We start from the raw sequence: 15402 nt of genomic DNA, 5'->3' as shown, positions 1-15402 counted from the left end.
ACCGCCAACCATTGTTGTGGAAGCGCGCGAGACACGTGCCATGAGCGGGTGCTCCGCCGCCATTCGCTTCCAAGGCCCGCTCATTTCAGTGCTGTGCCGCCATTTGCTTCCAAGGGCCGCTCGAGACATGGGCCTCGTGCACTCGCGCATTTGACGTTACTTGCAAGACAAGCGCAAACACATCGAGGGGCTTTAGTGGAAAGCTGACCACAGCGACGCTTTTGGCGGCGCACATCGCTAATACTCTATTTCCCCTTATGATGTACCGCAGGAAAGGCTACAAGTGCGAACTCCTTGCTCTGGGGCCCACTTTGACGGCACAAGCTCGCGTGCTTTAAGGACAGCTGCCAACGGTATGAGCTCGCGCTTCTAGCCTTCGCTGCGGTACAACATAATGTGAAACGGAGTATAGACGCTTTGCACACGCGCCAGATTGAGTCGCCATAGCTGACCTTCTCCTGTTTTACCGAGATGCCGAGCCACCGAAGCGGGCGTTTATGAGCCTCCAAAGAGGTCTATGATGAGGAAAAGGACGCAGTAGCACCTAAAGTCGCAATAACCTGTTCTGCTGTGGTAATGATGACGTGAAGCGAACGGAATAAGAGGAAACAAAAACTGAAGGTCGCTTATGGCGGCGCCCATGCACAGCTGCTACAAAGCGTCCATAGGGTATTGCAATGTTCGACGATGGCGCTGCGCCACTGTAGCTTCCGCACGTCGTTCTTGTGTTGGCGGATATGCTCTGGAAAGTTCTTTGTGTCGCCGATTTAGGTTGCGGGGCACTCTGCCAAAGGAATGGTGTAAACCACGCCCTGTGCTCTTTCTTTTGGTGGACGATCTTTGGGTCTTGGCATAAACCTTCCCAGTGTGGACATAAGCTTGTGAGCCACCAGAATACCTTCCTTTCCCAGTACTCGTGCGAGCGCTTCGCTGGTTCCCGTTGCGTAGGGAACGCTGATGCGCGCCTCCGTGACCTGACGAACAATCTGAAGAGGTGACCGTCTCCATAACTCGAAAGTTGTTTTACAATATTTCAAAGTTACTAATTTCTCCTTTTCTAATTTCTTTTTCTTTTTTGAAGACGAAGAGGTTAGGAGCTGCGGCTTTTCATGTATAAATAGTTACATACATTACGTTGTGCACACCGCGTATCATCTATTTCAGTCAACCTTTGAACCAATTTGAACTTAAGATGACAAGAAGCAGAATCAATGTTGCCAGACTTGCCCCGAAGTATAAGATGGCAAAATTCGCTTCCCCGAGCGCAGATGCGCAGCCACAGCACGGCTGAAATGGTTGAAATGAACGGGCACGTGCTGGAGGCACGGCATCGAAAAGTGACGCCCCATCCTTCTCGTCTTCCCAGGAACTACGACTAGAAATATAGAAAAGATAAAACGCACGTCGCCTCTGATGTCTTCGTCGTCTTTTCTCCGGTTCATGGCCAAGGACTGATCGATGAGTGCTGAGCAGTACAACGGATTCACGAAGAGCCTGCAAATAATACGTTATTAAGTGCGAAGAATGTACCACAACGCCCGACGTCGTTACTATAGTCTTTTATTCGTTGAACTGCTTTATGATATTGAATATGGTGTAATGACTTTATCAAGCCGCTCTGATTTGTACCAGCGCAGCGCTAGAAGCAGTGCGGAGGAGAAAGGCTGCACTTAAGGGAATACTGGAGTACTGACAGGGTATTTATGCTTGCTGAGATTATAAATGAAACCATCTGCAAATGCTCAACCAATCAAACAAATATAAAAAAAAGAATTTGTTCAAAGTCATTTTTTTTTTTTTTTTAAGTTTTGCAGGTCAAGGATTGTGTGTTTCGATCTGCCCTCACTCTCTTTTCTGTCATCATGCTTGGTGACAAAATAGTGCCCGAAATATTTTCGAAACTGATCGAAGGCAAATATAGTTCGTAATAAAATTAATATACTTTACGAAACAAAACAGTTTAAACGTGTTTATTTTAGGAAACTGCGTCGACGCGGGGAGTTACTCTCCTCGGCTCCTGTGGATCATGAGGTCATAGTTCCGCGCGTTGGTAATTGTTTTGGTTTGAATCTGTTAGTGCTTATTAACCAATACGTCGCTCTGCAGTGAAAAAAAAAAAGTTGGGGCGTTTCTTGTCATTGTAATTTTGTTTTTATGTGTGAACTGAAATACCTTATATCTTAAGACGTTCGTCACCTTTAGTGTACGGTTTAGAACCATTATGTTTTATTCACTGTCTATATGTAACTTGTTTTGCAGGTGCATCGTTTATGCTGGGTCGTCGCTATTTTTTTTTTGTTATACAGTGCGTAAGGCATTTGTCTGCTTTAGTTGGCTTTTGCGACCCGTTTCATTTTGGTCTCAGCTTTATCATTTGATTGTCATTACTATAAAATGTTTTGTTCTGGTTTTGCTGCTTACAGCCACCGGACATCAGGAACTTTGTTTAGAACCTTCCTCTGTCACTGAGTCCTGCGACAGGCACGATGTACCTACAGAAGATGGTCTCGTTCTCGAAGAAGGAAACACTCTGATGGCTCGTCGCGTGATCTCTTGTGCGTTTTGCAGCACCGTCACGTTGGCAGACGCCACCGTAACAGTGCTTTTACCGATACTCAGAAAATGTCCTCCGAACGAAATGAAAATGGGTCTTTGGCGTTCATAATATGCGAAACACGCACTAGGTTTTCGCTTTAAGAATCGCCTAATTGTAGCAAGAGTCGGAAAAGATCGACGTTTCTAGGACATCGAAGGACTTGTGGATGTACCCGCACTCCATTTATGTCATGGAAAATATTATATTGAATGCATGGAAATACAAGAGACCAAGAGTTATGTTCCTGAAATGGACCTTCATAGTGTAGCTCTTTATATCTAGAGTCATCGACTGATCTGGAGCAACATGCCGTTCCAACGTTAGCTTTATCGCGCTCTTCAAGCTATTTTTTCTGTGCCACGGAACAGTTTTCTCTTTTCTTGTTCTTGAGCAGATGGCGCTTCCTACTTTGTTCGAGCTCTTAATGACTGCTTTGTGGAGCTGTATGCATAGACGATTTGACTAAAGTCACTGTCGGGTTCAGAACGACAGGGAGCTCTTTCCGGCTTTCAGAGCGAGCTCCCTAATTTCAATAACGCCTCGGTGTCTTTTGAGCCTCCAGTGCGCATGCGCAGCTGAAGCACGACGGAAGGCAACGAACGCGTGCTGGAGGCCGGACATCTGAAAGAGACGCCCTGCAGTTCTCATGCTGTCACTGGCTATGCGGAGCGCAGGTTCGTCTGCTTCTTTCGCAGGGGATGTGGTGACGTCAGAAAGACGCCGATCTCTGATTGGTTCTGAAATAAGGATAGTGGGTAAACACCTCGAGGCAGCTTGCTTTGAGGTCTACCCACTACCCTTCAGTAAGAGCCAATCAGAGCTCAGCGTTTTTCTGACGTCACCGCAACTCCTGCGGAAAAAAGCAGACGACTTGCTTTCCGTATAGATATGTGTTACCTTTCGGTCGAAGCAAGCCTTGCAGACTTCGGCATCCAGACGTGAGCAGCAATCCACGTTTGTGACAGGAACCATGCGAACCACAGCCACCCGTGTTGCACCTTGATGAACTGGAAGAAGCTATCTTCGGGGCACCTCCAATAGAGGTATTTGGGAAGGTAGTTATCTAAGAAGCACACGCTTCCAGTCTGAAACTCGCAACCGGCATAGAAGAGGAAGAGAGTAACCGGGACGCTCAAAAAGATCGGGAATGCGAAGCTGAATCTCTGGATGCGGATCTTGCAGGCGAACTTGGCCGAGGCGTAGCACAGAAGACTGGAAATAACCTGGATGGCCGCCACTCGCAAGGGTATCCATTGGCTCATTGAAATAGTTAGGTCATCCTGATGTTTCTTGGGGAGCAGGATGAACTCAATCCCTCGTCTCCGGAAAACACCCACGAAGTTGCAAAACGCTGTGGATACGTCGTCGACGACTAGCATCGTGAAACCGAGCATGCATCCGAAGATGAGCAGGATCTTCCAGAGGGAGATGAAGATATAGGTGAAGTATCGGCTGTCTCGCAGGTTGTCCTTCATCTCGCCTAGCCTGGCGATGAACGTTAGGGGTGACCTTCGGTCAACGTAGTTGGGCCACCATCGAAAGGAGGCGAAGAAGACTGCGACTGGGATGGCCCATGCTCTTGGGCCACCGACGACCCAGGGCCAAAAGAAAAAACTTGTGACCTGTGCCACCAGAGAGAGGACGTCCATGATTATCCTGAGGATGCGCCTGTCTTCGTCCTTGCGGTGGGACAACATGCTCAGGAAGGCCGGTACAAAGCAGACGCAGCTGGCCAGCATCCCGCCCTTGAGCACATCCAGGTCAGGCAGGACCACGAAGACGAGTAGGGACACACCTATTGTCTGGAGGGTTTCCATGGCGAACACCTGCGTGGTTCGTAACAAACAGAGCGTTGGGGGCGATGTTTGTATTTAAAAAAAAAATTGAACCATAGAATGTTTAGCTCTCCGGGGAGAGTTACTATAGTTGAGTTAGTAACAGAGAGAATATGAGTTCTGCGTCAGCATTCGGCTGAGGCTTGTGTTCAGTCAGTGAGGGCATGAGGTCCAGTCGAACGGTGACGCGGTACTCGTGTGGGGCTGCGTTACAGGCAAGCATTACTAGATCAACTCAGTTACCAAACTGCCCATAAATGCTATTTCCACCAGCAGTACCCCCTCTTCCTCCAATGTCCGCCTCCCGTTGTTCGACGCTCCGCCGTTTTGGAGATGGTTGCTATGGTGACTATATCACACTCTATGGAATACACAGGTTTTGAAGCACATCGTCTAGAAGGCGCTTGACTGTATCTATAGAATACACAGTTTTGAAACGCAGCTTCTAGATGGCGCTTTAAACGACGGGTGGCGGACTTAAGGGGGAAAGTTGGCAGCGCCCCTTCCCTCTCCCCCCTCCACAGGAGTTCCACAGCTGAGCTGATCTAGTAACTTTGGTTACAGGAGTGTGTTAACCGGGACTGCTGGCGGCCAGCGATGTAACAAATTATGCATTAAGATTAAAAGTGTACAATAAGATTTTCTTGCTTACAGTGAAGAAGGTGATTTTGTCTGGAGTGCGGTAGTTACTGAAGATGCATCTCGAACTGCTTCTCCAAAGCGTCAACAGCTCCGGAACGATCATGATGAGGAAGAGGACGCCGCGCCAGGCCAGGCTTTCGTCATTCGTTGTGGTTGTCTCGTATTGCCTGCTGTATGACACGCCTGCAGGAATGACACCAGGACTGTTCATTGTTCGTTTGGAGTCGTGAGTTTCTCTGCCTGAGTGAATAGATGGATGTATACACCTGAGCCATTATAATCGGATGGCCTATTGTGCCATTGAGCGACATACCACTGTTCAACGTAGTTGCCATCTCGCAGATTTCGAGAGAACTAACTCCCGAGGTAGTCACGACAGACATTTCGCTGCAAGTAAAAAATCTGACTTTGTAGGAAGAAAAAAAAAAAAGTTGTAGATGTCGCGGGTTCGAATATTCGAAACTGGCTTGGGCCAACATAGCTAGCTTGTGCTCTTTTCAGCTTCTCAAAAAGTTACGTATGGCTAAGGAAGAGGCGCTACGAAGGCGTAATGATATGTGGAACCATGGGTTCCTACGTAGCAACTTGTTTGAACTGTGCCAAACTTAGCATCATCTTCGAACGAAATGTATTTTGTCTTAGTGCCACGTTTTGATGACTGGTATCAGTATCTGAGTTCACTGTAAGCATCAGACCCTTTCAGGACTGTAGAGATCTAGGATCCATCGCCTGCTTTTCTGGTTACAAAGACGGCAATCGAAAAGGGCTCTTCGGTTGGACGATAGCACCACATTCACAATTCCAGCCTAGTGTATTTAGTTCCTTTCCCTTGGTAAAAAATGTAACTTGTTAGATTATTTAACCTCAAAACTCGGACAAGAACAGTGGGTTAGCCGCTTTTGATGAACCGGTCTTTCAGCACTAGCCAGGCAGTCATCGTGTTCTGCACACCACAGAGATTTATCGTCCGCTTGTCGCCGTACAGGCGTTCCTAAAAGTCCATGGGTTGTTGGTCTGCGTACCGTTCCATGGTTTGTAAACAAGCCCATTTTACCCACAGTAGCTCTTGGTGCTGCACTTGCGCAGAAATCCAAGTATTTGGAATAGCCAATCATCTCTGCACGCTGACTGGCGATGGGTGGGAGGATGAGAGAATATGACTGAACTCGGAATTGGGTGGCGGCTTGCGCCACCTAGCTATTGTACTATGCCTATATCTCGCTGACGTGGCGTCAGAAATATAAGTTACACTCCATTTCACTTTAAGTCTTACCGCAGCCGACGCTACGATCCAATGAAGCCGATCAAGCAGCGTCGCGCAGAATCGCGGCGCTGCTTTACCGAGAAACGCATGCGGGGAGTGCTACGTGCTTCGCATTGTTCGCGCGCGCCTTATCATCTATCACGTGGTTTTGACACTCGTTTTGTGGTTTTCTTATTGAAACAAGTGTCAAAACCACACGATAGATGATAAGGCGCACGTGAACGATGATAAGGCGAGCGCTATTGTTTTCTGTCGACCACTAGCCTGCCTACGGACACGAAAAAACCCGACCAACGAGTCATATACAGCTTCGCTGCAAAAGGCACGAAAGAGCGTCCGTTTGACGTCAGACAAAACTCACCGCGCTCTTTTGGGTAAACGCGCATCGTCTTCTGACCTACATTTGATGTGATCAAGAGAAGTGTCCCCTTGGACACGACGGCTGAGGCGAGCACCAAGACGAACGTGACCAGGTAGGCCACCACCTTGACGATCTTGAGCATGACATCCACGCACTTGAGGCCGTCGGTGTCGTCTGCTTCGGGCTTAGGGGTCGTCCCGAAGGCGTCCCAGCCCGTGCTCCCTCGACGGTCGCGGCAGCTGCGCCAAGACGTATACAACGGGACGTGGGTCCTCATCAACGTCAGTTCAGTACCAGATCGATTTTGTTGAATGGGTCTCTAGAGTCAAGGTCACTCTGCGAATGCCTCATACAAAAAGACAGTCGGCAGACAGTAGAGAGTTTAAGGGAACCGTTTTTGCCCATCCGGTACGATACGATGGGCTCTCCGGTACCCACTACGCATATGGGTTACTTCTGTGGCAGCGCTTGCGCAGTTCGTACCCGAGGGCCCATGGTACAGTATCGGATTTGCAAAAACTGTTCCCTAAAACTCTCTACTATCTGACCCGGGTTTCTTCCGGGTATAACACTTCTGTAACACTAGTCAACAATAAAAAAAAGACTTTTGGGCATGTTTGAACCATACATACGAATCATACATGCATATTATGTTCATATGGTTTATCTAACTTGAAACTACGTGTAGCAGTCAAGCGTTACGGCCGAAAGAGAGTTAAAAGAATGAACGTATACGGAAAGAAACAAAGAGAGAGGAGGAGGAGAGTGCCGGGCTCTGAGTGGGAGAAATAGTGGGTAGGCGCGAAGGCTAGCTGCCTCTCCTTCCAATCGGAGCGAACAAACCCCTCCTCGCGCAGTGTCTCGCGTGCAAAAACACCGGACGCGGGCGTCCGAACGCGTTCGAGCAGTGAGTAGAGGCAAAGGCAGTGAGCCTTTGCGCCTACCCCCTATTCCATCCAATCAGAGGTCGGCAATCTGACGTCCGCGGGCGCAGTCATCCCCTCCTCTCCCTCGGTTTATCTCCGTATAAACACATTCTGTATAAAAAAAAAAACACAAAAACAACAACCTATATAAGCAATAAGACGTACCGGCCATTTGCCGTCGTGGGCGGCGGCGGCGTCTCGCTGTCCTCGAGGGAGAAACTGTCTGCGGTGGAGTAAACGGCTTCTCCGTACGACCAGGTGTCCATAGCCGCTCTTCGTTTTGCTAGCGTGATGCAGGGAGTCTCCGAGTAGCCCTCTTTCAGCACATCACGGCCGCCGTGTTCAGCTCCGCGCAGACAGGGCTGGCATAATTTATTGAGTTTTAACACGAAACGACTCTACTACCGTCATCAAAGTTTAACAATGTCCAAGAGCATGTAGAAGAAGGGCCGGCCGACACGAAACGTCTTGGAGTTTTGTATCATCCTGCCTTTTTTCTCCTGCTTTTGCGGGTCAGAAAAAAAACACGTTTATTACAGAAAGTTTAGATTTTTTGTTCACTCGCTTTATAATCCTCGGTCATCTTACTTGTACGAATAAGAAATCAAAACAAAATTTAGAAGAAGAAAAAATAAATACGTGACTGACTGACTTGCGATGACTCAAAAAATTGCAAGTTCACGCGAATATCGGCCAGCTTCGAGAATCTGTACCTTGGCACAGAGGAGTTTTCTACCTATCTCTGATTCCATCATCGGTAGACGACACTAAGAAGCGCGATCTTAGCATTTGGAACTATACTGCGAGGCAATCATTCAAGAATTCAAGAAACGGAGAACACCATGCGGAGGAACGGTTACCGCGAAATACTAAGCCTAACCACGGCAACGGCGACTGTTCCGACGCAGTCGACGCTTCGTCCACGTTTGCAAGCGCTTCAGCCATTAAGATCGGGCTCTTCGAATACGAAAACAGAACAAGCGGCTATGACTCTACGAGTTCAGTGATGTGCGACGTCGGCGCGCTGACGATACTTGTACGCGTCGGCCGGGAAGCGCAATGGAGTTTAGTGCCTCTCTCCTGTATCTTCAGTTGTTGGCGCATTATAGCCTTGGTCGCTGCTGCGCCATTAAACCCCAATCAATCAATCTCCTGTATCTTCTCTCTTCTCTCTACGTGCGCGCTAATACCCCTTAGACGTTTAAATACCAACTAGCCCAATAATCAACCCTTTTACAATGGATTTTCATTGTCTCTCAAACTACACTTAGTAAAGAGCGAGAGCCCCCGAGTCGGGGATCTTTGCTTTTGACCTTTACGCCGAAACGCGCTGTATTCAGGGCGAGACGGTATAGCGCAAAAGCGAACTTACAATGGGGACGCGCACGAGTTTTGACGTCAACTTGAAAGACGTTGAGTTGCCCACTTTTGTGCGACTCTTGGACCGCGAACGCCAATGCACCGCAACACCCTTACTGCCAAGAAATTGCGTGCCGGAAATCACTAGCCGAGAGATGGACAAGACCGACATGCTGACATGAAGGAAGCAGCTATATTGTAGCTGATGTTGGGCGGCACATGCAACAAAGGGGGGGGGGGGGGGGGGGCAGAAAAGTCACAACGTAATATAGTGTGGGACGGGTTTAGTGTCTTTCGATGTTTTCTGGACACGATGCCTACGTTCTGGTCATAGTTAGTGTTGTTGCAGGCGTTTTTTGATGAGTGTACATATTCTGAACTTTGAAATTAATTTTTGTCGTTTTGTAACTTTGGGTCTTAGTAGCGGTTTGTACGTTAAGCTTTTGATATTTAGAGTCTTCCAGTCACAATAGAAATGTACACGTATATTCGTTATAATATTTAAATAGGCGGTTAGTTTCTATTTTGAATTGAAATAGCTCAATTATGTTTTTTTGCGAATTCTGAATGCTTTCGAAGGGGCTTTCAAAATGAAGACGCTATGCCAACATTATTTTTATAGTTTATATTAGAAACACAGCGCTTTTGGCTAGTAATTAGCACGCTACACATTGTCACAAAAAAAAAAAAGAGCTATTGCAGCTTGCTCCCTATACAAATTTAGTGTGCATATGCTTGTACACCAAAAACCCTATGTTTGTTATTATTTTGTCCTCTGAATACAGAACTATAAAATATATATTAGAACTAGTAATTTTTTTTTTTTTTTGAAAAAGGGGAAACAGAACTTTATAAATAGGTGAAGTTTATTTATCTTTGGGCAAATAAATATAAAAATGTGTCTACATGTAGCAACTTCGCTTAAATACGCCACACGTTTTAAGGAAAAAAAAACATATATCCATTGTGCGAGGATTGTTCAACGAAAGACTTAAATATAATCCTACTGCTTATAACATAGCTATCTCACTAAGCGTTCAGCACATGCGTGACGCCGCCATAACTTCAATTCGCAGCGCCAGTGCACGACGTGACTCCTCCCGTCTCGCGTGCGTCAGAGGCGCCGAGCTTTAAGGTGAGGTTGTCGCATACGCAAAAAGGCTAAAGATTTCTCGGCGCATTGCGGTAGCGGTGGCCTAGTCAAACTGCCCGGTGAGATCCGTCTACTGTCAAGAAACCCTGAATTTTGTCATATTTCTATCGGCTCAAAGCTAGAAAAATTAGTCATGAACACAGAGCAGGTTGGCACAGGTGACTTGAAACGCGAAAGAATAAAACGCATAAGGACAGATACACACAGACAGGACAGCTCTTTCAATTAGCAAACGAATGAGGAGCCATCATAAACGTCGTTTGCTAATTCAACGAACTGTCCTGTCTGTGTGTGTCCGTCCATATATGTGTTTCATTCTTTCGTGTTTACAGTCTAGAAAAATTGTCGAGCAATTTCCTAAGCGCTTTGTACGTACCTGGGAATGTCGTTCATTTCGCCGATGTTTTCCGCGACGAACTGACACAATCGTACAGGATCCCGATATACCTCCATGGCGGGGAGACCACGATATCGGACGTAGAAGGAACTAAGATATCAGCAGACGTTCTTCGGAAACCAGAAGGGTCGTTGGCATTGCATTTTTTTCTCTCTTTTTTTTATCGCTTATTAAAAGATTGACGTTCCTCATTTATATCGTATGTCGAGTTAGAACTCCTGGGAGACCGTCTTTTTTTTTTTCAAAGGCCACTCCGATTACATGGGGCGACAGGCTACCCGTACAGGAATGCCATTTATGATAATAAAAATATGTGGGAAGAGGAGGCCATATAAGGCTTTATTGTAAACTTTGATTCATTCGACCAAGTACAGTTCTTTTGCGTGCATATTTTCGATTATTTCCTTTCAGGAGACCAGATACGATGATGAAAGTGCCCGTGGTATGGTCCCTAGTGTGCGGGGTGTTCCACGAAATTTGAGCGAAGGTTTTAAAAAAATATTTTGGTGCATTTTAGGAAGACGAAATCCAAAGAATAAGGCTGTTCGTTGCTTGGAGGAAGTCAGGCTATTTTTGTATTTTGCCCAATTAACGAATTAATCAAGATTAACTAATTTGCTTTTCAAATATTCACTTTAGAGCGAAAGTTTCAATGACGAAGTTGTAGAGCGTCCTTAGAAACATCCAATTCAGTGTTTTTTTTTTATCAAGAAACCTCTAACACAGTTCGTTTTTGCGAACATAAACAAAAGTGCCCGAATTATATATATATATATATATATATATGTAAACACGCGAAGTTCTTAACAGCGCCCAGTCAACAGTGCTCTACTCAGCGTGCAGGCCCAGTTTAGTCAAGGCACGGCTGAGAGTGCTGGAATACGAGGTGCACATGCACAAAGTCGAACGTTTTTTTCATTATTCGCAAACTTTGTTCGAAGCCCATAGAAGAAAAAAAAAAAAACGAAGGTGTTAAGGTTCAGTCTAGAAGTTTTTCCGCGACACAAGGGACAATCACAAGGTAGTAGACACGGACAAGCGCAACTTTCAACTAGTTTATTCGGGCCCAATCAACCACGAACATCCAGAAAGAGCACGCTCTGCGCAAGTTCTTTCTGAATGTTCGTGGTTGATTGTGTGGCGTGCTGGCACGCTACACAAAATTAAAAAAAAAGAAAACAAAAAAAAATAGAAAAGTCACACACCAAGACGCATTCCCCGATAGTCATTATCACACTAGCAACTCAGATAAAAACTGGACTTCACTCTCGAACAACGAAACCGATGTATCGCTAACACCAGGCACGCCCCTTCTTTATTTAAAACGCTTCTATCAGTTCTTCGGCTGTGGTACCATTGCTTCTACCCAAGATCCCGATCTCGTGAAATAGCCCCTCACACCCACAATCCACACAGTGAGTTCGCAAGTGTTAATTGCGTTTATTCCTAATTGACAATTCATGTTCCCGTGCGCGGTCATTAACACAACGTTCAGTTGTGTTAATAACCGTTGGTTTACATTCCGCTTGTGCTTTTTTCAGTGCATACGAATGAGCGTTCTGTCGACGGCGGTCATCGTCTAATCACCGCTGACCCTGCACCGGCGACGCGAAAATGGGAAATATTCCCATTTTCGATATCGAATATCTGATAAGGCTTTGTGTACTGGCGCACTGTCTCGATGAAGTTATCCGCGAACTGTTCCTTCGTAGTTCAGGTCGCGTCGTTCATGGCTCAACATAGCATCACCGTGTTGGAGCGCCCGCCGTACTCGCCTGACGTGGCCTTATCTGACTTTTTCCTGTTCCCTGATATTATGTCTAGGTTAGAACTTGGAAAGAACGAGGTTGGACCCTATTGATGTGCTGAAGGCAAAAGCGACGGAGCTCATGAAGGGCTTATCACTTTATGATCTACAACACTGTTTTCAGCAAGGGAATATTCGCATGAAGCGGTGTAGGGACAAGGCAGGTGGGTGCATAAAAGAATTACGTATTTTTAATGATTTTCTTTTAAAGATTACTTTTGTTATTTCATAGCCACACCTCGTATATGCGGCGAGAGGCGTTAGATAGACGCGCTTCAACCATCTTCGCTTTCATATCCCCTCGTCCTCTTCGGCTGCTGACGTGTTTTGCTTTGCTGAATGCATGAAGACTAAGAGTAGCCTGTCATTCAGCAAAAAGCCAGTCACACGAGGTGTACTGGAATGTGCTGCGGCGGCAAAAGATGTGCATTGTTGGGACGTTTTCTCAATGACGCTCATGCGCACATGATTGACACGGAAACAAATTTCCAAGAAGGGCCTTCTCTTGGAATCTTGGCACATCCAACAGACTCCATGAAACATCAAAAGATCCCCAGGTGCCTTACCGTCTCTGTACGCGCAAGGTCTACGTCACGTTACAATAACAGTGACCAAAACACCGCCAACATGAAAGGAAAAAATATTGCTTTCTCTTTTACAAAGTCAAAGAGGTTAAATCTGTGACTGCCCCATCCCATACAAAAATGTCCTTTGGTCGGTTATAGAAAATTCTTTGTATGGTCGGCTTTAGCTTTATGGCCCAATTAGCTAAAACGTTTTCTACGGCTGCCTGTAGCATTTTTACGGTCGCCTTTATGGGCCTCTTTAGCTTTGTCTATGACCGTATCACTGCCCAGCCATAGCGTTCTGTAGCTTTTCTAACGGGTGGCTAAAGACTTCTACATGACTTACCTTATGACTTCCTTTAACCAGCACACTCTAAAGAATGTTTTTTTCTTTCAGGTTCCCCCGACTTTTTAACGCTACATGGTAGATTCACATACAACACTGGACACAAATAATTCACAACACAACAGCAACAACGCAGCGACACCGCCCCCCCCCCCCCCCCCCCTTTCTACATACGCTAAGTTCCATGGAATTTTTCATAGACGACCATAGACCATTTTTGTATGGGATACAACCTATAGCCACTTCGAAACGTCGGGACTTCTTTGTTTGGCGGTTTTGTGGCTGGAGAATTATCTTTTAATTTAATCATTTCACATAACCAGACATATCTCTGTGGATGATGTCTATATTCAAATTATGAACCGCTTATGAATCAGGTCGCGGCTGAATCTTCCTTCTTTTTTTTTTTCCGTCTTAACTTCATGATTACTGTGTCCGAAAACCTAAATACGCGAAATGAACCGGTCACACTAGTTTGCTACTTTTTGAAACCTCTTAAAACGGTTAAGCGGAATTTTTGTGATTCGATTTATTTGGCCCAACCCTTACAAAAGTATCCTTGGCGTCTCGTTTTTCTTTTCTTTGCATAGGACACGATAGGTGTACCGCGTTACCGCAGTGACGGTCTTTAGATATTGGGGTTCGGCCTGCCTTACCTCTCGATAAAGTGTTCATTTCCCTCCCGCAACACTGCTGATAAACGAGGGCCGTTGACGTTGTCTTATCAATTTTTGTACTTAAAACCGACGCACCAACAGGTGACCTTGTCGTCACGTAGACGCAGTGCCGCTGTTGTTGGCACGGTTCATGCGCACACGTTTTACTTCACATGAATCTGGTCTCTGCGTACGCACAGTTCCTCCACCTAGTCTTGTCAAACGAAGCTTGTTTGTAAGAACGCGTTGGCGTATAGTTAGAAGAAAAAAAAGAAGGAAAGTCTCGTAGAAACTTTAGAGTGGCAGCAAACCACCCGCTAAAACATTTAGTACCGATGTCTAGCAGTAAAACATTGGGTGCTACTCTGAGGCCTCCAATATGTTTTTTTCTCTCTTTCTTTTCAAGTTCTAACGTGGACGACTAGACGTTCCTGGTACAGGAGACCACCGCAGGGCATAAAGTTCGCACGTGACATTGCGGGTGAGTGACGTGCTCAAATTACTGGACTTACTACTGGATTTTCGTTTTTTGCAGTTACAGGTGTTAATCGTGTTCGACTCGACCCTTCTTATTTTTATTTGTACTCGTACTTCTCCCATATCTGCTTGGACCCCCCCCCCCCTCCCCCTCCCCCTCCCCCCCCCCCCCCCCCCCCCCCCAAAGAGCGTGAGAGATTCCCTGTCTGGGTGACAAACACCTTGGCTTCATGATTCTCTTTCCTTTTCCCAGAATACCGCAACAATACATATACCGTACATCATTGTTTGTTTTTTTACGTTTTTTTTATTACTGCCAGCACCACTTTGGCATTTAAAAGGACTGTCCAGTAAAATGTCTTTCTTTCATAAAGCAATGAAATTATATTGTCTTTCTTTTAGGCTACGAATATCATCCGCACAATATCCGAATTCTTGATCTTCAACCACACAAGTAATTCAATTTTAAACAGAGCCCAATTGCTTAGATTGCACCCGCAGTACACACTGTGTTTTCGTTGGCAACAGCGGAAGCTTTGACGTAGCATCATGCAAAGAGAGCCACGACAGCTCTTGACTGCCGTTTCAGTAAAATAACTTCGTTCTAGGAAAGACAAAATTCACGGTATTGAGGGAAGCTCAATTCTTCGATGATGATCTTTCTGGGCACCATCAATCATGGTTATCAAAACCGGGTATAACTTAACGCCCGCGACTCCGATGTTAGCATTCCTGACGTGACGTCACGACCTGATCAGCCATGCATACTCGCAAAATGTGGCGTGAAGTTACGTATTGATGTTCATAATTGTTTCAGGAATATTGGGGCGTTTTTTTTTAAATAAGATAATATCGTATCTTACTATATTTAGGCCCCCGCTACGAGACCAGCACAAAAACTTAGTAACTTCCAAATATCACCGGACAATCCCTTTAACTCAGTTTTCACTATCGCACACACTGTCTTCTTCAACGACACCTTTCAAGAAAGGATTATCGACCCTCGTCTGGGATCAC

At 45.9% G+C, this 15402-nt stretch overlaps 1 protein-coding gene across 1 annotated transcript in view; it reads right to left on the bottom strand.

Annotated features, from left to right (window-relative positions):
* LOC8029448 (chitin synthase chs-2) overlaps positions 1 to 5299 on the bottom strand; it is a 29779-nt gene extending 24480 nt beyond the window's left edge. The window contains exons 1-3 of the mRNA XM_029991519.4: positions 5084 to 5299; positions 3494 to 4422; positions 1404 to 1494 (exon numbers count right to left, since the gene is read on the bottom strand). Coding sequence (XP_029847379.2) covers positions 1404 to 1494; positions 3494 to 4422; positions 5084 to 5284 — 1221 coding nt within the window. The 5' untranslated portion in view covers positions 5285 to 5299. The remainder of the gene's footprint in view (positions 1 to 1403; positions 1495 to 3493; positions 4423 to 5083) is intronic.
* Between the last annotated feature and the right edge of the window lie 10103 nt (positions 5300 to 15402).

The sequence above is a fragment of the Ixodes scapularis genome, unplaced genomic scaffold, assembly GCF_016920785.2.
Source record: "Ixodes scapularis isolate PalLabHiFi unplaced genomic scaffold, ASM1692078v2 PGA_scaffold11__112_contigs__length_91849675, whole genome shotgun sequence".
In the NCBI taxonomy this organism is placed as follows: Eukaryota; Metazoa; Arthropoda; class Arachnida; order Ixodida; family Ixodidae; genus Ixodes; species Ixodes scapularis.
The sequence above is the reverse complement of the archived record's forward strand: the minus strand, read 5'-3'. Positions and strand labels throughout refer to the sequence as shown.